At 60.4% G+C, this 22,392-nt stretch overlaps 1 protein-coding gene across 1 annotated transcript in view; it reads left to right on the plus strand.

Annotated features, from left to right (window-relative positions):
- DNAH1 (dynein axonemal heavy chain 1) overlaps positions 1 to 22,139 on the plus strand; it is a 61,091-nt gene extending 38,952 nt beyond the window's left edge. Inside the window, exons 37-77 of the mRNA XM_056129699.1 lie at positions 356 to 550; positions 647 to 766; positions 1,021 to 1,179; positions 1,286 to 1,393; positions 2,026 to 2,166; positions 2,258 to 2,418; positions 2,700 to 2,857; positions 3,408 to 3,581; positions 4,393 to 4,431; positions 5,572 to 5,750; positions 6,224 to 6,454; positions 6,804 to 7,000; positions 7,581 to 7,716; positions 7,844 to 8,052; positions 8,178 to 8,349; positions 8,932 to 9,123; positions 9,448 to 9,558; positions 10,167 to 10,352; positions 10,694 to 10,885; positions 11,866 to 12,033; positions 12,128 to 12,319; positions 12,457 to 12,588; positions 13,276 to 13,401; positions 14,027 to 14,146; positions 14,241 to 14,390; positions 14,583 to 14,743; positions 15,525 to 15,750; positions 15,843 to 16,038; positions 16,299 to 16,450; positions 17,182 to 17,381; positions 17,585 to 17,729; positions 17,839 to 17,997; positions 18,083 to 18,214; positions 18,442 to 18,612; positions 18,850 to 19,029; positions 19,136 to 19,312; positions 19,817 to 19,987; positions 20,120 to 20,250; positions 20,820 to 21,171; positions 21,583 to 21,817; positions 22,018 to 22,139. Coding sequence (XP_055985674.1) covers positions 356 to 550; positions 647 to 766; positions 1,021 to 1,179; positions 1,286 to 1,393; positions 2,026 to 2,166; positions 2,258 to 2,418; positions 2,700 to 2,857; positions 3,408 to 3,581; positions 4,393 to 4,431; positions 5,572 to 5,750; positions 6,224 to 6,454; positions 6,804 to 7,000; positions 7,581 to 7,716; positions 7,844 to 8,052; positions 8,178 to 8,349; positions 8,932 to 9,123; positions 9,448 to 9,558; positions 10,167 to 10,352; positions 10,694 to 10,885; positions 11,866 to 12,033; positions 12,128 to 12,319; positions 12,457 to 12,588; positions 13,276 to 13,401; positions 14,027 to 14,146; positions 14,241 to 14,390; positions 14,583 to 14,743; positions 15,525 to 15,750; positions 15,843 to 16,038; positions 16,299 to 16,450; positions 17,182 to 17,381; positions 17,585 to 17,729; positions 17,839 to 17,997; positions 18,083 to 18,214; positions 18,442 to 18,612; positions 18,850 to 19,029; positions 19,136 to 19,312; positions 19,817 to 19,987; positions 20,120 to 20,250; positions 20,820 to 21,171; positions 21,583 to 21,817; positions 22,018 to 22,139 — 6,858 coding nt within the window. The remainder of the gene's footprint in view (positions 1 to 355; positions 551 to 646; positions 767 to 1,020; positions 1,180 to 1,285; positions 1,394 to 2,025; positions 2,167 to 2,257; positions 2,419 to 2,699; positions 2,858 to 3,407; positions 3,582 to 4,392; positions 4,432 to 5,571; positions 5,751 to 6,223; positions 6,455 to 6,803; positions 7,001 to 7,580; positions 7,717 to 7,843; positions 8,053 to 8,177; positions 8,350 to 8,931; positions 9,124 to 9,447; positions 9,559 to 10,166; positions 10,353 to 10,693; positions 10,886 to 11,865; positions 12,034 to 12,127; positions 12,320 to 12,456; positions 12,589 to 13,275; positions 13,402 to 14,026; positions 14,147 to 14,240; positions 14,391 to 14,582; positions 14,744 to 15,524; positions 15,751 to 15,842; positions 16,039 to 16,298; positions 16,451 to 17,181; positions 17,382 to 17,584; positions 17,730 to 17,838; positions 17,998 to 18,082; positions 18,215 to 18,441; positions 18,613 to 18,849; positions 19,030 to 19,135; positions 19,313 to 19,816; positions 19,988 to 20,119; positions 20,251 to 20,819; positions 21,172 to 21,582; positions 21,818 to 22,017) is intronic.
- Positions 22,140 to 22,392: the final 253 nt, after the last annotated feature.

Here is a 22,392-nt window from a genome sequence, read left to right on the forward strand (position 1 = left end):
CAGGGGAGAATGAGAGCAGCTCCGGGTCTGCGGTGCCATCCTGGGCCTGGGGTCACCTGGGACCCCTGTCTGTGTCTGTGTGCACAGGGATGGGCTCTGCAGCAGAACACACAGGGACCAGAACACACAGGGACCCCCAAAGTCCCTCGTCCGGGGTGGCCAGAGCGCCCCCAGCATGCTCCTGGCATTGGCTCTTCTGCAGCACTCATGGGGAGGCCTCACCATCCGGTCTGGGCCGTCTGCACCCCGAGCCCCCAGCCTGGCTCGAGGCCTGCCGCCTTCCCTGTGGCCTCGCGAGCCCTGGCCTGACTCGGGGTAAGGGTCACCCCACTCATGCCACACCTCTTGATGCCAGGAGATGACCATGATGTTCGAGGTCCAGGACCTGGCGGTGGCCTCGCCGGCCACGGTCTCGCGCTGCGGCATGGTGTACCTGGAGCCCAGCATCCTGGGGCTCATGCCCTTTGTCGAGTGCTGGCTGCGGAGGCTCCCTGCCCTACTCAGGCCCTACGAGGAGGTGTTCAAGAGTCTCTTTGTCTCCTTTCTCGAGGTGAGGGAGGCCCCAGGTGCCAGGCTGGCTGGGGGAGGTGCGGATGGGGGGTGGTTGGCACTGCAAGGCCATGAGGCTGGCGCTGCTTCCCCCCAGGACTCCATCACATTCATCCGCTCCTCGGTGAAAGAAGTGATCGCCTCCACCAACAGCAACCTCGTCGCGAGCCTCCTCAAGCTCCTGGACTGCTTCTTCAAGCCCTTTCTGCCTAAGGAGGTGCCTGCTCCCCATGTCACCCCAGGGTCCCATGCTCCAAGCTCAGATTCTGGGAGATGAGCGGAGGTGGGGGTGGTGGTAGTGATGGAGTCACGTGGCCCACAGGAGCATCCATAAGTCTGCGGCAGATTCCAAACCTGGGCTGGAGGTCAGGGAGTGCCCCCCGCCTCCACCGCCCTCCCCGTGCACACTTGTTGCCTCCGGCCACTCAGCACCACTTACACCTCTGCCCCCTGCAGTCTCCTCTGTCCCAGGGACACAGGAAGCTCCCCGCGGAGAAGCTGAGCCGCATCCCAGAGCTCATCGAGCCCTGGTTCATCTTCGCCCTGGTCTGGAGCGTGGGCGCCACCAGTGACAACTACAGTCGCTTGGGGTTTAGCCTGTGGCTCAGGAAGAAGATGGAAATGGAAAACGTGAGAGGCGGGACCCCCCCCCCCAACACACACACAATTCCCACTGCCCCGAGTGGGGCACCTGCAGCTCCAGGGCTGCACACTGACGCCCTGTCTGGCCCCACAGCTCAGCCTGCTCTTCCCGGAGGAGGGGCTGGTGTTCGACTACAAGCTGGACGACGCCGGCATCAGCAACATGAATGAGGAGGAAGATGAAGAGGAGGATGCCAAGCAGGTGATGGGGGGTGGGGTGGGGGACGGTCTTCCTGAAAAGGCTCATTGGCCCAAGCAGGGGTTGGGTTCCCCGAGAGTGGAGGACAAGCCACAGTGTCCCCATCCCTCCTGTTAGCTGGTAAGGTCTCTGGGGGCCTCCCCTCATTCTTGGATCCTAGGACTGGGACCCCAGGCCAGGAGGAAGAGGGCGGCAGGGATGTGTGGCGAGACAGTCGCTGTACAGGGGCCTGCTGGGCATAGCTGTGTCCAACAAATAGTCAGAAGTGTTCCCAGGGGGCTGTGCCGGCTTGGCCACAGTGAGTCACACCCCCTCTAAGGGAGGGGTGAAGCTGGTGCAGCACCGTGGGTGAAGGGGTGTAGGCAGGGGAGGCGGAAATGGGGCCAGGCATTCTCTCAGTGACCAGGTGAACCCAGCGCCCACACTTCCGGCCCCAGGTCCAGGGCCGCCTGCCCATTTCCAGCAAACACCTTTGCATTCTGCAGAGTCCGGTGGCCAGAGCCCTGGATCTGCCAGGCTCTTGGGAGCCTGATCCCCACAGAGAGCGAGTTCTGCTTCTGAGGCAGCCCCTGACCCGATCCCTGAGGCCCCGGGTGATGGCAGTCTGGGCTGCCCTGAGCCGGCCGCTGTTGCAGGTCAGCTGGGTGAATTGGATGAACAGCTCCATGCCCTTCACCATGGCCCCCGACACCAACTACTGCGACATCATCGTGCCCACCATGGACACCGTGCGCATGTCTCACCTGCTGGGCATGCTGCTCACCAGCCACAAGCCTGTGAGTGCCCCCGCCACGCCCCACTGCACTCCACATCGGGGCCCCCGCCACATGCTGGGCCTGACGAGCTGAGGCCCCCCCACCACCCCAGGTGCTGTGCATCGGGCCCACAGGCACGGGGAAGACCCTCACCATCGCCGACAAGCTGCTCCGGAACCTGCCGATGGAGTATATCAGCCACTTCCTCACCTTCTCGGCCCGCACCTCGGCCAACCAGACACAGGACCTCATCGACAGCAAGCTGGACAAGAGGCAGCTCCCCCCGCCCCCCGCCTTCCCCTCCACCCCACCGCTCAGCAAGCCGCCCACTCAGTTCCTAGAAAGTCTGCCCACCGGAGGGCTGGAGTTGGAGTTCTGGGGGTGCTCTCTCTGGGCTGGTGGTCCGGGAAGGCTGGGGAGACAGGGGAGACTCACCTGCAGCAGGGAGACCCCAGGACAGCGAGTAGCTGTCTCATCACCACCACTGGATTCCCAGGGGGCTGGGGCCTGGGGGTGCTGGGCTCACATGGTGCCCTCCCCGCTCCACCCTGCAGGCGGAAGGGTGTGTTTGGGCCACCCCTGGGGCGCAACTTCATCTTCTTCATTGACGACCTGAACATGCCAGCCCTGGAGACATACGGGGCCCAGCCGCCCATTGAGCTACTCCGCCAGTGGATGGACCACGGCGGCTGGTATGACCGCAAGATCATCGGTGCGTGCCGTGGCAAGGTGCCGGGGCTGGGACTGGGGTAGGCCTGGGATTCAGGAGCCCAGGAATTCAGGACTTTTACCAGGTGCCAGAAGAGCTTTGAGTCCTTTTCATATCGAGGGGAAAATGAACTTTCGGGGCCTAGAGAAGGCTCAGTCTCTCGTGTCTCGTCTCCCCTTCTGCCTCACAGGGGTCCCACACCTGTGTAGGTATGTGTGTGTGGGAGGAGGGGGCACATGCACGTGGCAGCTCACACGGGAATGCACTACGTTCTCTCTATGTCTGTACCAAGTTCCCCTTTCATGGAGCAGAAGGCCCATGGGGTCACACGGGGCTGTGCCTTGGAGATCACTCACGGGACTACAGCACAGACCTTGTACTTGGGACCCGGCGTCCATCCCTCGTACCATGTGGTTCCCGGAGCACCACTGGAGTGACCCAGAGCATTGCTGAATGTGGCCCCCGAGCAAAACAAAAATAGGTGCCTAGGGCCCTTCTGTAAGTCATAAAGAGCCCGGGCAAGGCCCCTCCTGGCTTCACACCCATATTCCAGGTACCTTCAAGAACTTGGTAGACATCAACTTTGTGTGTGCCATGGGCCCCCCGGGAGGAGGCAGGAACCCCATCACCCCGCGACTCACGCGGCACTTCAACTACCTGTCCTTTACCGAGATGGAGGAGGTCAGCAAGAAGCGCATTTTCTCCACCATCCTGAACAGCTGGATGGGTGAGCACCAGACAGGGGGCTGGGGAGGCCTGGGGAGAAGGCACCATCTCAAACCCCCAGCAGGCAGCAGGGCAGCCTCACTTGTGGCATACTCATGAACCTCTTTTATTTGGTTTTGGTTTTGGGGGACACCCCCAGGATGCTTAAGACTTACTTCTGACTCTGCACTCAGGAATCATTCCTGGTGGTGCTCGGGGGATTATATGGGATGTGGGAACCGAACACGGATCAGCCACGTGTAAAGAAAGCACTTTAACGTTACACTGTAGTATCACTCCGGCTCCTCTGGGGCCTCTCTGAGTCACAATTTCTACATCTAGAAAGTGGGTAGTTATATCCATGCCCACCAACCTGAGTCCTGGGGACCCCAGGTCAGACCCTCGGAGCAGTCTGGCACGCGTGGTCACACTTGCTCAGGTGGCCGGGGTCTGAGGGGGGGTGGGAAACACATGTAGCTTCTGTCAGGAAAAGTCACAGGATGAAATGGTACCCATGGCCCTTAAATGCTGTTTTGGGCACTGGGGGAATGTCCACCCCAGGGGGCAGCTTTCCCTCCCCATCAGTCCACCTCCTACCCTACCCACATGTCACCTCAAAACACCACTTGGCATTTGGAGTGCGGGGGGGGGGGGCGGTCCCAGTAGTATCAGGCCCTCCGCCTGAGGGTGTTTACCCACAATTCGCCTACCTGCCCAGTTGGGGGCTGTGTTGCTGTGGCTGTCTTTGGGACATGCAGCTGGGCACAGCAGGCCAAGGTCGGTGGCAGGGGCCGCCTGACTCTGAGTCCTCCATCCCTCCCCCACCCCTTTAGGTGGACTCCTCGGAGAAAAGAGTTACCGGGAACCTGTGCGTAAGTGGGGGCCTGGGAGGGCTGGGGGCAGGGCACGGGTTCCTGAGTGAGCCCTGGGCTCTAGTTGGGTGTGGCTGGGGCTGGGTTCCTGGGACCACAGTAGAACATCCCCAGACTTAAGTGGGAGAGGAGGCGTTTGCTAGGGCTCTACCTGCCATCATGAGCTCCTTCCCCTTCCTACCTGGTTACTCTTCAGAGCCAGGCTTAGTGTCTGACCCACTATAGAGGCAAAGCAAATGCATACTGAGTGAATGAATAAAGGCATCCACTTGGCACCACATGGCCTACTGAGAATCACGTGGGGTGAGCCTGATGACCCCCAGAACTGTTGGGGCGCAGTCAGCACCTTATCCTCGGGCCTTAGAAGCGAACCACCCGAGTCCCCTAATATCACCTGAAAGCTCCCCTTAAACACACACACACACACACACACACACACACACACACACCCTCTCCTTGGCCCTTTTGTCCACTGAAGCCATTGCTTCATTTTTCTACTCAACTTGACAGCAAAACTCCTCAAAAGCATCTGGTCTTCTTTCTAGCATCATCCCCCACTTTCCTTGAGCCCGTCCTGCCCAGAGTGGGCACATTATTAGTGGCCTCATGTGCCCAGCTCAGTTCTTGCTGTCTGTCGTCAGGCTTCCTCAACCTCTCCTCAGACAAGCCCATTCTGTGCCCGGGGATAAAGCCCAGCCCAATGCTGACTGGAGGTGGCCCTAGCCCAAAGGGATTGGGGAACCCTAAAGGTCATAGCTGAGGTCCAGCCCCTCACACCCATCGCCCAGTACTCCTGGAGCACGTGTGGACTTCTGTCCACTTCAACATGACTTGGGCTGGTGGTTTTGTGGTTGAGCGGTGCAGTAAGGACCCACCTGGCAGACTCCCCCCACTCCCGAGAGTGTCCTCGAGCCCATGAATGTGTCCCAGTGCCCCAGCCCACAGGTGCCAGCAGTTAGGGTGGGACATCCCATCTTGAAGCCCAAGGTGTGGGGGGGAGGGCATCAGGAGGACCCTGGGGAGAGGGCCCAGGGTGGGAGCCCAGACTGCAGGCACGATGGAGGAGCAGAGTCGGGGCACAGGGGCAGGACAGGGGCTGTAGAGGGTGTGCAGTTATCACCCATGGCCCTGCTTCCACAGCGGGGGCCCCCCACATCATCCAGTTCACAAATGCACTCGTGGAAGCCACCATCATGGTTTACACCACTATCACCTCCCAGCTGCTGCCCACCCCGGCCAAGTCCCACTACACCTTCAACCTACGTGACCTGTCCAAGGTGTTCCAGGGCATGCTCATGGCCGACCCGGCCAAGGTGACGGTAAGGCTCGGATAGGCCCCAGACCATGGTCCAGAAACCCCATCTGACATCTAGGACAGAGGCTGTGAGGGGAACGCAAGGGCAAGTGAAGGAGAGAGCCCCAAGGCTCTAGACAGACCCTGTGCCTGAGGAGAGTTGGGGGGAGAGCAGATGGGGTGCCTTCCAGGAACCAAAGACCACCGGTGGAAGAACTTTCTATTCTCGGGAGTGGAGCGTCAGGGTCCTGGACAGTTGGGGGGCAGGTGGACCACAGCGTCCCGAGGGTGACGGGAATGGGGGCGCGGCAGGAGAGACTGACTCTGTGGAAGGGGATGAGTGTGTGGGTACCCAGGTGGGGAGTGGAGTGGGCAGGCAGAGCCCCTCAGCCTTGTCCAAGCTGACATGAAAGGGCCCAGGCCTTCCGGTGTCACCTGTGCAGGGTCGGGGACATGAGGGGAGGCAGCTCCTAGCTGCACTGACATGGGGGGCCGCAGGACAAGGTTCAGCTTCTGCGGCTGTGGTACCATGAGTCCTGCCGCGTGTTCCGTGACCGCCTGGTGGACGATGAGGACCGCAGCTGGTTTGACAAGCTCCTGGAGTCATGTATGGAGCGCTGGAATGTGACCTTTGAACAAGTCTGCCCTGTCCAACCCATCCTCTACGGGGACTTCATGTCGCCGGGCAGCGACGTCAAGACCTATGAGCTTATCACCGATGAGACAAAGGTGAAGAGGCTGGTTCCTGTTTTCCCGGGGTGGGGTCCCCCACCCCCCGTGTCAGTCACACGAGCAGCCCAGCCTGCTCCTCCGACAGGCGTCAGGGGCCTGGGGCCCCATTTCCTGACTTGGCCCCATGCTGCCAAATAGCCCATGGTGGATGCATGGCTCAAGATGTGGGGACACATCCCTGAGAGACCCGCAGGACAGAACTCCCCAAGTCCCGGAGCCTTGTGTGGGCAGACCTGGCTTCTTGTGGCCCGGCACCCACCGTGAGCAGAGAAGCAGCAGGGATGGCCCTGGGGTCTGGGGACTGAGGGACCCTCCCCGGCTCTCCCACCCTCGTACCGGCCCCCAGATGATGCAGGTGCTCGAGGAATACATCGAGGACTATAACCAGATCAACACAACCAAGCTGAAGCTGGTCCTCTTCATGGACGCCATGAGCCACGTGTGCCGCATCAGCCGAACGCTGCGCCAGGCTCTGGGCAACGCGCTGCTGCTGGGCGTGGGCGGCAGCGGCCGCAGCTCCCTCACCCGGCTCGCTACGCACATGTGAGGCCCCGCGGGCGGTTTCCTCTGGGCTTCTGGAAGGACAGGAACCGGGTTCTGGGCCCCAGGGAGAGGCAGGAGGCAGTCGGCAGTGCTGAGGACGGGGTGCAGGAGGGATTTTAGAGGAGCACCCCATATGGTCCCCCCAGCCCTTGCCAGGAGTGATTCCTGAGCACAGAGTCAGGAGTCATCCCTGAGCACCACCAGGTGTGGCTCCAAAACAGAGTTCGGGGGTTAAGGCACTTGTTTTGCATGTGGCCATCCCAGGTTTGATCCTTGGCACTGTATTTGTTCCCCTGAGCACAGAGCTAGGAGTAAGCCTTCAGCAGAGGTGGATGTGACCCAAAACTTCCTGCCCCCCCCCCCCACACACACACACATACAGAAAGAATGGAGCTGGGAGAATGGAGAATGGAAGGGAAACACATTACAAAGAGAATGGCTTGAGTGCAGGGCAGGAGGAAAGAGAGCAAGAGGGCCTGGAAGGTCACTCAGGAGGGTCACAAGAGGCCAGACAGCTGGGCTTGGGGGTGGGGAGGGTTGGAGGCACCCCTGCAGCTGCCACCCACACCCCTGTCCTCAGGGCAGAGTACGAGTGCTTCCAGATCGAGCTCTCCAAGAACTACGGCATGGCCGAGTGGCGTGAAGATGTCAAGAAGGTCTTGCTCAAGGCTGGCCTGCACAACATGCCCATCACCTTCCTGTTTGTGGACACCCAGGTGCCCCCAGCACACGCAGCGGGCAGAGCTAGGGGCCGGGGGTAGGGGGAACCTCGGCTGCCCGCCCAGAGTGGGCATCCATGAGGGGGCCCTTCACCACTCAGCTTGCTCTCCTCGTCCTCCCCAGATCAAAAACGAGTCCTTCCTGGAGGACATCAACAACATTCTGAACTCGGGGGACATCCCCAACCTCTACTCCTTCGACGAGCAGGACCAGATCGTCAACACCATGAGGCCCATCGTCCAGGAGCAGGGCCTGCAGCCCACCAAGGCCAACCTCACGGCCGCCTACACCAGTCGCGTGCGCAGCAACATCCACCTGGTGCTGTGCATGAGGTAGGACAGTCGCCGGGCGTGATCAGAGCACACGAGGCTGCCGTGCCACAGGGCTGTGGAAGGGCCCTGGAGTCCCGGGGGGTCAGCCGGACTTGCAGGACCTTATTCTGTCCTCTGCCCACCAGCCCCATTGGAGAGGTCTTCCGAGCCCGCCTGCGGCAGTTCCCCTCTCTGGTCAACTGTTGCACCATTGACTGGTTTAACGAGTGGCCGACAGATGCCCTGAACTCGGTGGCGTCCATGTCCCTGAATGAGATCCCAGAGCTGGAGGCCAACACACAGTTAATTAAAGGAATGGTAGGTGTCTGGGTCAGGAGCCAATCCGGGGCGGGGTTAAGGCTAGGGCTTGGGGTCACTGAGACCTGGGGGAGAGTTCCACAGCCACCGCGGGGGGCGTCTTCAGGCAACCATGCCTCCCCTCAGCCTTATCTTCTCCATTTGTGTTGTGGAAGTACCTCCGAGTTGTCAGAGCAGTGCAGAACAGGGCACACTGTCCCTGCCACTGTCTCTTCTGCCCTCTTCAACAAGGCTTGGGAAAATCCTCGACCTCTGAGGGAGGGGCTGGACTCACTGGTTGGGCCTGGGAGAATGGTGGTCACTTGCTGGGGATCCAAGAGCTAGGGGAAAGCTGGGCCGAGGCCCTGAGGCCCCACCCCCCGCCTTGGTCTCAGGGGCTTATGATCAGGACGTGGGAGCAGAGAACTGGGAGACATTGGGGCCATGTTCAAAGCCTGCCCTGGTGCCGTGTGGGCTCGTCTGAGCAAGCCCAGCCGAGTCCGGGCCTGGGAGGGCACGAGGGGCCCAGGAGCACCGTTCCCTCTTGGGCCAGGCACAGCCACTCAGCGGGTACCCCACTTCTGCCTTGGTTCTCCACCCCAGACGCAGGTCTGCGTGTTCATCCACCAGTCAGTGGCCAAGAAGTGTGGCGAGTACCTGGCCGAGCTAGCCCGCCACAACTACGTGACGCCCAAGAGCTACCTGGAGCTGCTGAATATTTTCTCGGTCCTCATTGGGCAGAAGAAACAAGAACTGAAAACTGCCAAGCACCGCATGAAGAGTGGCCTGGACAAGGTGGGTGTTTAGCGCCAACCCAGGCCTGATCATCCTAGCAAATGCCATCACGAGGTTTGGATGGGGGACCTCCCCCTCTCCCAAAGAGCCATCGCTGCCCACCAGGGACAACCGGAAGCAGGTCATCCCTTAGGTCCTTAGGGAAGGGCTTCCTTCCCCTGGGTATACAGCCCAGGGACTCGGGAGCCTCTCAGTCCCTCAGCAAGGAGGGAGACCCTGCAGTTCATTTACCCAGCCCCCTACCTGTCAAGCTCTCATCACTTCCTCTAGTCCCCATCACACCCCATCTCTTCTCTGCATCCCCCCACCCCCTGCACCTTCCAGCTGCTTCGTACTGCAGAGGACGTGGCCAAGATGCAGGAGGAGCTGGAGATCATGCGCCCCCTGCTGGAAGAGGCCGCCAAGGACACCATGCTCACCATGGAGCAGATCAAGGTGGAGCAATCAGCGGACCCTGCCCCGGGTCTGTGCCTAGGTGCTAGGCCTCCCCGCCCAACCATGGGGTGGCCCTGCAGGTCGCTTAGCCCCTCTGGATCTGGTCTCTTCATCCTGTGGGCATATGTTTATTCAACAAGATCTTGGTCAGAGCCCGAATGGTACCAGTCACTGTCCTGGGGACACAAGGGAGGGCAAGAGGGACCGGAATCCGATCATCACAGCACGGACCAAGTGCAGGGATCGGTCTGAGCTCCCCGGAGCCCTGTGAGCCCAGCGTGAGAGCCCCGCATCCCGGGTCAGTCCTCAGGGCGAATGTGGAGATGGGCAGGTGGCTGGTGGCAGCTTCCTGCTGGAAGTGGTGTTTCCACTCTGCAAAGTTAGGGTGCTGGAACTTTCCCCAGCAGGTGGAAGGAGCATGCCGTGGGCGTCCAGTCCTGCCATGGGGCAGTGATGAGGCCGCACCAGTTTACAGAGGGGGCTCTTAGAGAATGGGGCATCCCACCCCTCACTGGGGGGACTGAGATGCATGCAAGGGAAGGGGAGGGAGGGCACACCTGCCTCTCGTGTCAGCCTCCAGCCGGGCCCTCCCTATCTCTGGCTCCCAGGACGACACAGCCCTCGCCGAGGAGACCCGGAAGTCAGTGCAGGCAGAGGAGAACAAGGCCAACGAGAAGGCCAAGAAGGCGCAAGCTATCGCCGACGATGCCCAGAAGGACCTGGATGAGGCGCTGCCCGCCCTGGACGCAGCCCTGGCCAGTCTGCGCAACCTCAACAAGAATGACGTGACTGAGGTGGGTGGCCAGGAAGGCTCCAGAACTCCCTCATGCCTCTTCCCAGAGCCTCTTTGGTCCTGACCCCCACCCTCCCCAGCTTGGGTGGCCCAGACTCTGAGTCGGGAAGGCAGCCCTTGGGCTCCCGTGCCCACACCTCCTCTGCCAGTCCCCTAGGCCCACTCAGACCCAGGGGTTCTGTGGCGTGGAGGGGGATGGTGGCAATCCAGGGCTTACAGGTACTGGGGGAGGCAGCCTCAGAGGGCCTTCAGGGTGCCCTATGAATATGACTCGGTCATTGGGACCCCTGCTGGGGTGATGCCCCGGGTGCTGGACCTCCCTGACCCACTCTTGGCTCCCAGGTGCGTGCCATGCAGCGGCCGCCCCCAGGCGTGAAGCTGGTCATCGAAGCCATGTGCATCATGAAGGGCATCAAGCCCAAGAAAGTCCCCGGGGAGAAGCCTGGCACCAAGGTGGATGACTACTGGGAGCCTGGCAAGGGGCTGCTGCAGGACCCAGGCCGCTTCCTTGAGAGCCTCTTCAAGTTTGACAAGGTGAGGGCCAGGGAGGTGGGACCCTGCCCCTCCCCAGCGCCAGCAACTGCCCCATCTCCCGCCACCCGCCTGAGGGATTGTGCAGGGAGAAGGCTGAGAGGTGACCTAGCTGCAGGGGGCTGGAGGAACTTAGGCCCAGGCGGGCACCAGCTCACGGTCACCTCTAGGCTCTGCAGCCCAAGGGCCTCATAGGCATGAGCCAAAACTGCATCCTTCACCTCTTCCAGTGGACTGGACCCCTGAGAGTTTCCCCTCCTGAGTAGGTGTCCCACCTGCCTGTCTGTCTGTCTGGGCCTCTGTTGGGGGCACTGTTTCCTGTTTAGGTCAGCCTGGAGCCCACAACCCTCTGTGTGGCCCCTCTTCAGCCCAGAAACTGGCCAGGAGGGACACGTGTTCATCATACTCGGTACCCCCCCCCCCACCACACACACACACACGCACACACACACACACAATCTTGTGTCTGTTAGACTTGGCACTTCCAGGAGGATGGAAGTGACGACTGTCTCTGTGCTCCCAACCCCAGCACCCATGAGCTTCCCCTCCATAGGCCGACTAAGCTCCCAGCAGTGTTTGGGAACCTCAGGGCCCCAGCTCAGACCTCTGGGAGCTCATGGTCAAATGAGCTGGATGGGCCCAGTACTGCTGGACTTCATGGTGTGATAAACGCCCCAGTTTGGGGTGAATTCTGTGGCAGGAGGAAGGATTACTCTCCAACATTGGCCTGCTGGGCGTGAGAACCACTGTTTGTGCCCCAGTGGTTGCAGCCTTGTCTCTGGGCAAGTGCTGAGAGCAGCCTGCCCACCGTCTGACTCCTGAGGGCAGAGATCTGCAGCGGTCCTACCTGAACTTGGGGGACACAGATTCCTTTGCTGACAGCCTTTCCTAAGGGCCAGGAGCCTAGACAGCATCAGGGTTTCCCTCAGAGCTCCCCCATGCTCCCTGAAGCAGGCCCCTGAGTCCTTGACCCCCCTGCCCAGGATAATATAGGGGAGGCGGTGATCAAAGCCATCCAGCCCTACATTGACAACGACGAGTTCCAGCCGGCTGCCATTGCCAAGGTGTCCAAAGCCTGCACGTCCATCTGCCAGTGGGTGCGCGCGATGCACAAGTACCATTTTGTGGCCAAGGCCGTGGAGCCCAAGCGGGTGAGAACTGGGTATGGCAGGAAAGGGAGTCTCGAAGGGGACCCAGCCTCCCCGGGGACCCTGGGCCAGCTGACCCCGTGCCCTCTGGCTGCAGCAAGCCCTAGCAGAAGCCCAGGAAGACCTGGAAGTGACACAGAAGATCCTGGAGGAGGCGAAGACGCGCCTGCAAGAGGTGGAGAGTGGCATCTTCACGCTGCAGGCCAAGTACCGCGAATGCATTTCCAAGAAGGAGGAGCTAGAGCAGAAATGTGATCAGTGTGAACAGCGGCTGAGACGCTCCGACAAGGTGCCTGTCCCGCTCGGGGATGTGCCATGGGGGTGGGGGGAGGTCTGGGTGGTGGGTGGGTCCCGTTGGTGGTCCTCCCCATTTCCTAGCAGTTTCCCCAAGACCCCCCAACACCCCCGCCCGGGCTGCCTCTGCAGCTTATCAACGGCCTGTCGGATGAGAAGGTGCGCTGGAAGGAGACCGTGGAAAATCTGGAGGACATGCTGAACAATATCATCGGCAACGTGCTGGTGGCCTCGGGCTTCGTGGCTTACCTGGGCCCGTTCACGGTAAGGAGCAGCTTGGTCCTGTGGGGCCTGTCCTGCCAGAGGCAGCCAGCGGGCGGCGCTGTCTTGCTTACCCGTTCAGCCAGTACCGGCCAGGCACGACTCTGGGCCAGGCGCTGTTCCGGACAAAGGGATAGGGAGCTGCATAGAAGAGCTCCCGAAATGCTGCCACACAACAGGACAGGAACGCATGCTTGGGTGCCTGCAGTGTGCCTCCTGTCCCCACCTCATGGCAGCGAGCACTCCCCATCACCCACTTCCACAGAGTACATAAGCTAAGGAAGTGACTCAGGTGGCATCAAAGGGGCCGAGGAGACAGGAAGGGGGTTGGGGTGTATGCCCTGCACGTGGCCAACTGTGTTTTAGTCCCGGGTACCACATGTGGTCCCTTGAGCCTTGCTGAGTATAGTCCTGGGGGCCCTCAAGCATCACCAGGATGGCTCCTGGCACCACAGGACCCAAATGGTGTCACATCCTCCAGGCCCTCGTACTGAACCGCTGGTCCAGTTGGCCGAGAACCACCAGGAGTGGCCCCCTATGAGTGCTCCTGGGGAGAACTTCCCCCCAAATAATAAGCCTGAAAAACAGCAAAGTGGCATGAGAGCACCGATGCCTGCCTCCTGTGCCCACTGCTTGGCCACGGGGCATGGGGAAGGGCCCCACCCTGGCCTGAGTCGGGTCTCCCCACAGGGCCATTATCGTGCGGCGCTCTTTGAGAGCTGGGTCCAGCAGCTCAATGTCTACAAAGTCCCCCACAGTGAGGAGCCCACGCTGATCGGGACGCTGGGGAACCCCGTGAAGATCCGCTCGTGGCAGGTTGGCAGCCTGAGAGGGGCCAGGCCAGGCCTCCTCTCCGCCTCTTTCCTGGGTCTTCCCAGTGAAGCTCCACTGACCCACTGGGGGAGCGGGATGGGAAAAGGGAAAGCTAAGATGTGGCAGAGGCTGGGATGTTTGTGGGAGTGCAGGGGAACTGAGTCCCAAGTGAGGGTCAAGAAAGGTTCTCTGGGGGCTGGAGCACACACTTCACATGCAAGAGTCCTGGGTTTTATTGATATCACCACATGGTCCCCTGTGCACTGAGATAGGAGTATCTCTTGAGCACTGTGATGTGGGGTCACACTTTCCTCCAAAGGCTCTTAACCGGAAGTCTTGAGCTGGACCCTCAAGGATAGGCAGAACTGGCCCAGGAAACAGTCAGAGAACAGGCGAGCAGGAGGAGGGGCTGAGGCAAGAGGCCAGGAAGGCCCCACGAAGGGTGTGGATGTCAGACTTGGAGCTGGAGAGAGACACGGGGTCCTGGCATCAGGGTCTTTCCCCACACTGATGCCTGAGCCCCATCCCCCACTTTCAGGGGGTGCAGGAAGGAGGAAGGAGGAGGAGGAGGGTTGGGTGGAAGCCAGATTGGGGGTCGCTGACACCCCAGCCCCGCCCTGCCCCGCAGATCGCCGGCCTCCCCAATGACACCCTGTCCGTGGAGAACGGGGTCATCAGCCAGTTCTCCCAGCGCTGGACTCACTTCATTGACCCTCAGGGTCAGGCCAACAAATGGATCAAGAACTTGGTGAGCCTCGCCTGTTGCCACTGCCCCGGGCACCCCTGATAGGAGGTACTGGGCCTTGGGCCACCCTCAACCCCCACCTGCCTCACGCCTGCAGGAGAGGGACAGTGGGCTGGACGTGTTCAAGCTGAGTGACCGAGACTTCCTGCGCAGCTTGGAGAATGCCATCCGCTTTGGCAAGCCCTGCCTTCTGGAGAATGTGGGTGAAGAGCTGGACCCGGCCCTGGAGCCGGTGCTGCTCAAGCAGGTGGGCCTGCAGGGAGAGTGAGGGCTGGGTCCAGGAGAAACCGCCCCTTCCCTCCCCTGCACGGGGGCACGGGAGGGGGGCTCAGGGTGGCCAGCCACAGCCAAGACCTGGGAGCTCATGACCAGCTGGGGTGTGGGGAGCTGGAGCGGGCCTAGCCATGGTGAAACCTCCTCCCCCCCCTCCCCGTCACAGACTTACAAGCAGCAGGGGAACACGGTGATGAAGCTGGGGGACACGGTGATCCCCTACCACGAGGACTTCAGGATGTACATCACCACCAAGCTGCCCAACCCGCACTACACGCCCGAGGTCTTCACCAAGCTCACCATCATCAACTTCACCCTGTCGCCCAGGTCAGCTTTCTGGCCCCGCCAGGACCCGAGGAGGCCTCTCGCCCCACCCAGGTTTCCCAGTTGCCACCCAGGCAGATCTTCCAGCCTTCCACAGCTCCCCTTGGTTGCCACCATTTATTTGTTGTTTGGGGGGGTGGCATCCAGTGGTGCTCAGGGCTTATTCCTGCCTCTGAGCTCAGGGGGCTACTCCTGGGGGGACCTATGAGATGCTAGGGATTGAACCCGGGTCAGCTGCGTGCAAGTCAAGTGCCTGACATGCTGTACTATCTCACCAGCCCTCAAGTGCCACCATGTCGAAGAACCCCCAACCTATCCTGATCCCCTGTAGGACCTTCCCCCTGAGCCCCTGTCGCATAGCCCTTTCCCACCCCCTCAACTGTCCTGGACCCCTGCCTTGGGGCCAGTCTGGCTGCCCATACCCAGCTCTGACCCCCTGCTTGGCTGTTCTGAATCCCACTTACAGCCTTTGAGGGCCACCTACCAGAGCCCACAGGCCCACTCTGTGCTAGGGTGCGCCTCCTCTGTCCTTCCCAGCCCCCCTCCCCCAGGGAAGGGAATCACTGTCATCGGGACTGTCCCTGTCTCCCCAGCACAGAGGGAGTGTTCCAGAGAGCCCAGAGCTCACACACCCAGTTGTACAGCACGCTGGAACTCTGGGGACGCCACCCGGCTCTCCCTGAGAACTGGGGGTCTGGAAGAATAGCCCTGGCCCTGAGCCAGGTTGGGCCCCCAGGACACAGGGCTCCAGTGTCCCTGGTGTGATGTCTCCTGCCCCTGGCAGTGGCCTGGAGGACCAGCTGTTGGGCCAGGTGGTGGCTGAGGAACGACCTGACCTAGAGGAAGCCAAGAACCAGCTCATCGTCAGCAACGCCAAGATGCGGCAGGAGCTAAAGGACATCGAGGATCAGATCCTGCTGCGGCTCAGCTCCTCCGAGGGCAACCCCGTGGACGACATGGAGCTCATCAAGGTGCTCGAGGCCTCCAAGGCGAAAGCTGCTGAAATCCAGGTGGGCACCTGAGGGGCCTCCTCCTGCTCCTCCCTGTCCACCTGGCCCCGATCCCCACTTCCTGCCCGGGCCTAACCACCGTCCACCCCCAGTCCAAAGTCAGGATCGCGGAGCAGACCGAGAAGGACATCGACCTCACACGCATGGAGTACATCCCTGTGGCCGTCCGCACCCAGATTCTCTTCTTCTGTGTGTCTGACCTGGCCAACGTGGACCCCATGTACCAGTACTCCCTCGAGTGGTTTCTCAACATCTTCCTCTCAGGCATCGCCAACTCAGAGAGGGCAGGTAGGTGTGGCTTCCGTGCATGTGACTCCTCCCTGGCACCAGGGGCCACCCCTGGGCACAATGCACTTGTGGACACACACTTGGAAACTCATACCAGGCTCATGGGCGTAGTTCCAATCAGATCTCAGCCTCTCCCATCCCTTCTCGGGGTCCCTCCACTGGGACTCAGATAGCTGCTGGAGGGGTGGTGGTGGTGGGGAGTTGGCTGCCTTGGGCCTGGGGCTCTCACCTTGCCCACTTCTCCCTACTCTGGCCCCTAGAAAACCTTAAGAAGCGCATCGCCAACATCAACCGCTACCTGACCTTCAGCCTGTACAGCAACGTCTGCCGCAGCCTCTTTGAGAAGCACAAGTTGATGTTCGCTTTCCTGCTTTGTGTCCGCATCATGATGAATGAGGGCAAGATCAACAAGGTGCCTGCACTGAGAGGGGGCTGGGGTGGGGGTGGATCTGGACCAGAGCATCAGGGAGATGCCCCACCGCAGGGGGAATGGAGTGCAAGGAAAGGGGAGGCCAGACACGAGGGCACGGCCAGAGCAGAGGCAGAGGCCACAGGAAGCAAGGTCCCAGCTGGAAAGGGGCCAGACAGGGGGCAGTGGGCAAAGCGCTCACCTTGCAGGTGGCCCACCTGGGGTCAACCCCTGGTAGCACACGTTTCCCCTGAGCACAGACCTGGCTGCTTGGAGACAACCCCAGAGTATCACCAGGTGTGGGCAAAAAACCCAAACCAAATAAAACAAACAGAAAAACTGCCAAGAGACCTGGCAGTTTGACTGTGAGTACAGGCCTCTGGGAGTCCCGGGCCAGAGGAGCCGATGGTCTTTGCCTGCCGTGCGCATGCCTCTGTGTCCCACGCTCTCCGGTGCTGCCCAGGGCAGGGTGACATCAGCTCTGCCAGGCAGTCAGTACCCCCTCCACCCCCTTCCCCTGGAAGCAGAGTTCTCATTCTTCCTCCTCTTGAAGGAAGAAAACTGGGGCTTGGGGAGATCAAATGCTTTTCACAAGGGCATCCTGCTGAGGACAAGCAGAGAAGGGGCGCTGTTCCTGGCCTACCTACTGGCCACTCCCCAAGCAACTTGGTGTTCTGGGTGAGGGCGGGGGGTGCTCGAGGTGTGCCTGGCACTGATCCCCCGATCCCCATCAGAATGAGTGGCGCTACCTGCTGTCCGGGGGTCCCATCCAGGATGATGTGATGGAGAACCCCGCCCCGAGCTGGCTGTCGGACAGAAACTGGCGCGACATCGTGGCCCTCTCCAGCCTGCCAGCCTTCACCTCACTCTCCACTGACTTCACGAAGTACCTCTCAGAGTTCCAGGTCATCTTTGACAGCCCTGAGCCCCACCGGTGAGCTGAGCCCACCAAGGGGGTGAGCACGCAGAAACCTTCCTCCAGGGCCTTCTCTGAGCTTTCCCACGGGGTCCCCCACACTCTGCTGTGGCCCCGGGCACATATGCCAGGGATCTCTCCCCTGTCCCTGTCCCTGCTATCCAGTCAGCAGATCCCTTTGGCCAGGGCTCCCCACAGGGACAACGTGGGCACTGTTGCAGGGAACCTCTGCCTGGTATCTGGGACCAGTACCTGGACCAGTTCCAGAAGCTGCTGGTGCTCCGCTGCCTGCGTGGGGACAAGGTTACCAATGCCATGCAGGACTTCGTGTCCTCCAACCTGGAGCCACGCTTCATTGAGCCGCAGGCAAGTGCGGGGCGGCCCCAGGATGGGGGAAGCCTCAGGTCCCCGCACAGAGTCCCCGGCCCCTCTCTGGATGCCCCAGCTGGCTCCAGCTTCTCCTCCTGCCCCACAGACTGCCAACCTGTCGGTGGTGTTCAAAGACTCCAACGCCGCCACACCCCTCATCTTTGTGCTGTCCCCCGGCACTGACCCCGCCGCTGACCTCTATAAGTTTGCTGAAGAGATGAAGTTCTCCAAGAAGCTCTCTGCCATCTCCCTGGGCCAGGGCCAGGTAGGGGTGGGCCAGGGTATGAAGGAGGGGGGTGGAGGGGGTAGGCCAGCTGGCCCTCTGCCGCTCAGCCCCCCTGTCTCCAAAGGGACCTCGAGCAGAAGCCATGATGCGCAGTTCCATAGAGAGGGGCAAGTGGGTCTTCTTCCAGAACTGCCACCTGGCACCCAGCTGGATGCCGGCGCTGGAGCGCCTCATCGAGCACATCAATCCTGACAAGGTGCCTGTCTCTGCCCACCCCTGGCTGCTGACTCAGCCTCTCCCCAAGCGAGCCCACCCGCCCCCAGTTACCTGCCCCAGACCCGAACATGGGGGACGCTGGGATTTGCCGAAGCCCCTATTCTTCACCAAGGGCCTCTGCAGCCTGGAGTGGCCTAAGATTGAGGGCCAGGGTCGGGGCGACCACCAGGTATAGGTCTCGAGCTCACCTGGGGCACGGCCCCCCAGGTGCACCGGGACTTCCGCCTGTGGCTCACCAGTCTGCCTAGCAACAAGTTCCCAGTGACCATCCTGCAGAACAGTTCCAAGATGACCATCGAGCCACCGCGCGGCGTCAAGGCCAACCTGCTCAAGTCCTACAGCAGCCTTAGCGACGACTTCCTCAACTCCTGTCACAAGGTGAGGCCCCGCCCCAGTGCCCCAGGCCCCGCCCCTGCCTTCGCCCCGCCCCAGGACCCAGACCCCGCCCCCACATGGCCCCGCCCCAGGGTCCCAGACCCGCCCCATCTCTCACTCTCGCCCCGCCCCAGAACCCGCCCCATCGCCCCGCCTCTACAAGGCCCCGCCCCTCCCTGGCCCCAGGGCCCGCCCCTTCCCGCCCCGCCCCTCTCCCAGCCTCGCCCCACCCGTCCCCAGACGCTGGAGTTCAAGTCCCTGCTGCTGTCTCTGTGCCTCTTCCACGGGAACGTGCTTGAGCGCCGCAAGTTCGGGCCCTTGGGCTTCAACATCCCCTATGAGTTCACGGACGGGGATCTGCGCATCTGCATCAGCCAGCTCAAGATGTTCCTGGACGAGTACGACAGCATTCCCTACAAGGTGGGTGGGCACAGACGGTGTGGGGACGGGGGTGGGGGGGACTGAAGGGGCTGGGGGAATGGGAAAAGGGGCGCTCCGTCACCTACTCACCCCCCTCCCCACACAGGTCCTCAAGTACACGGCAGGGGAGATCAACTACGGGGGCCGAGTGACAGACGACTGGGACCGCCGCTGCATCATGAACATCCTGGAGGACTTCTACAGCCCCCTGGTGCTCTTCCCCGAGCACACCTACAGCGCCTCGGGGGTCTACCACCAGATCCAGCCCACCTACGACCTCAACGTGAGCGCAGGCCACAGGCAGGCCGTGTGCAGGCTGGCTTTTGGGGGTGCTGTGGGGACAGGAGCTCGTCCTCACCCTCCAGTAGCTCCCTTCATTAGACAAGTCGCTTAAAACATGTTGACCCTGCCTCCACAATTTGTGTTCATTAAGCCACATACAAGTGAGAGCCACAGTTGGGTGTACACCGACTTCCATACGTCCTCCAGAGACTGGGGCGGGCCAGACCCATCCCTGCTCTGGACTCAGTCAGGTTCTAACCTCGAGTATCACTCTTCGGTTGTGGGGCTCCTTAAGGAAATGCTTTCAGGAAGGGGGGGTGTGGAAGGCAGCAGGCCTGCAGGCTGCAGAGAGAAGCTGAGTGAGGCTCAGGATGCCAGGCACTGGAGAAGGGGCTGGGAGGGAGGCACATGAGCTGTGGACGGGGAGATGTCCAACTGGAGGGCCCCTGGCCAGATGTGGGGACACGCAAGGTAGGGATTCACTCATGCCCCCCCCCACTTCCAGGGCTACCTCTCCTACATCAAAGGTCTCCCACTCAACGACATGCCTGAGATCTTTGGTCTCCACGACAATGCCAACATCACCTTCGCCCAGAATGAGACTTTTGCTCTTTTTGGTGCCATCATCCAACTGCAACCCAAGTCATCCTCAGTGGGCAGCCAGGACCAAGAGGAGGTGGGCAGCAGCGGGGGTAGGAGCCCCAGGTGGAAATGCCTGCTCCCCTGTGGGCAGGAATTCCATGCACGTGGCAGCCCAAAGGGGAGCAGGGGGCTGGCCCTGACCCCCAGCATGCCTTTGTCTCCACAGGTAGTACAGGATGTAGCCCGGAACATTTTGCTCAAGATCCCTGAACCCATCAACTTGCAGTTTGTGATGGCCAAGTACCCAGTGCTATATGAGGAGTCCATGAACACGGTGCTAGTCCAGGAGGTCATCCGGTAATCCCCCATCCCCCATGGAATTAGCAGGCCACCAGGCTGCAGGAAGTGATAACAAATTGCCATGGGCCAGGTGCTACCCTGTTATAAATCCATCCTCAGGGTCGGAGCAGAAGAACAGCAGGTAGGATATTTGCCTTGCACACGGCTGACCCAGGTTGATTCTCTGGCATCCGATATGCTCCTCCAAGCACTGCCAGAACTTGCTGAGCATCATTGGGTATATCCCAAAAAGAAAAAAAAAACATACTTTCAGAACACGTTCAGTATTGCCACTTCACAGATGAGGAAAACCAAAACAGAAAAACATGTTGACATTAGCACACACTCTCCGTGGTTCTCACTTGTATGTGGCTTAATTAACACAAATTCTGGCACCAGTCAAGGTTTTAAGTGACCCAACCAAGGTGACATATGTGTTAAGGGCTTGAGCTGAGATTGGTACCCAGGCACACCTGAACAGCCTGTGTTCTCAACCAGTCATTTCATTTCTGGCTCCAGCCTACAACCAGGGGGGTGTGGGTGCAGATTGAGCCCCACTGCTAGATCCCTTGCCTCTGGTTCTGCAGGTACAACCGGCTGCTACAGGTGATCACCCAGTCACTGCAAGACTTGCTCAAGGCCCTCAAGGGGCTGGTGGTGATGTCGTCAAAGCTGGAGCTGATGGCAGCCAGTCTGTACAACAACAGTGTGCCTGACCTCTGGAAGGCCAAAGCCTACCCATCACTCAAGCCTCTTTCCTCTTGGGTCATGGACCTGCTTCAGCGCCTGGATTTTCTGAATTCCTGGATCCAGGGAGGCATCCCGGCTATCTTCTGGATCAGTGGCTTCTTCTTCCCCCAGGCTTTCCTGACAGGCACACTGCAAAATTTTGCTCGCAAAAATGTCATTTCCATCGACACCATCTCCTTTGATTTTAAGGTCTGGGAACAGCTAGGGCCAGGTCAGGTACTGGGATAGGAAATAGCCTCGGCAGGAAGAACACCTAAGTCTCAGCTGGGGGTTGGGGTACAGAGGAGAGCCAGGTCAGAGGGGGAGATCTAGAAGACCCAGTACAGAAGAGGTCATGAGCCCCAGTGAAATCCCAAGGTGGCCCAGAGTACAGGTTATCCGCTAAAATGGCTGGTGAGAGATGGGAGGCATGCAGGGTTCTTGGGAGTTTGTGTCCATCTTTTTTTTTGGCTTTGGGACCACAGTGCTCAGGGGTTATTCCTGGCTCTGCACTCAGGGATCACTCCTGGTGGTACCTGTTGTACTATTGCTCCAGCCCCTTGTGTCCATTTTCCGATCCAAACCCTAACCCAGATTCTGGGCTTTTCTGTCCTATCACAGGTGGTGAGCACGCCAGTAGCGCAGATCACAACAAGGCCCCAAGAAGGGTGCTTCATCTATGGGCTGTTCCTGGAAGGTGCCCGCTGGGACCCTGTGGCCTTCCGGCTGGCCGAGTCTCGGCCCAAAGAGCTCTATACAGAGATGGCTGTTATCTGGCTCCTGCCAGTGGCCCATCGCATTGTCCAGGACCAGGACTTCTACCTGTGCCCCATCTATAAGACGCTGACCCGAGCTGGTAAGAAGCTTCAGTGGGAAGCCTATGCACGTAGAGACCCAGGGCAAGACCAGCTGGTCTGAGTCTTGACCAGAGTCACTCACCAGATGGGCTTCCTCCAGGTTCAGGGTCCCTCCACTTTCCCAACCACATCTGATGCAGCTTACCCTCCCTGAGGCTGACTTGGCAACTTAGCAATCCCCACCTCTCGCCTGCTCCAGGGACACTATCCACCACAGGCCACTCTACCAACTATGTCATCGCAGTGGAAATCCCCACAGACCAGACCCAGCGACACTGGATAAAGCGTGGTGTGGCCCTCATCTGTGCCCTGGACTACTAGACTCAGAGGGCTGGGCCATTAAAGTGGTGTTTGAAGCAGTCCAGCTGAGCCTCACCTGCTTGCATCAGAATGGGGCTCGCAGAGAAGAGGGTAGAGAGACGGTTTTGTCCTGCTATACTTGCCCAGATGCAACCGGAGAGAGAGGTGGACCCTCTGGGGAGTCTCCCCTAGGCAGGATGAGGCTGAGTCCCATGGCCCCTTCAGATCGCATGGTCATCAGATCCAGCCAAAGTCCCGGCATGGCCTTTTCCCA

Source organism: Sorex fumeus, unplaced genomic scaffold, assembly GCF_029834395.1.
Source record: "Sorex fumeus unplaced genomic scaffold, SorFum_2.1 ptg000072l, whole genome shotgun sequence".
Lineage (NCBI taxonomy): Eukaryota > Metazoa > Chordata > Mammalia > Eulipotyphla > Soricidae > Sorex > Sorex fumeus.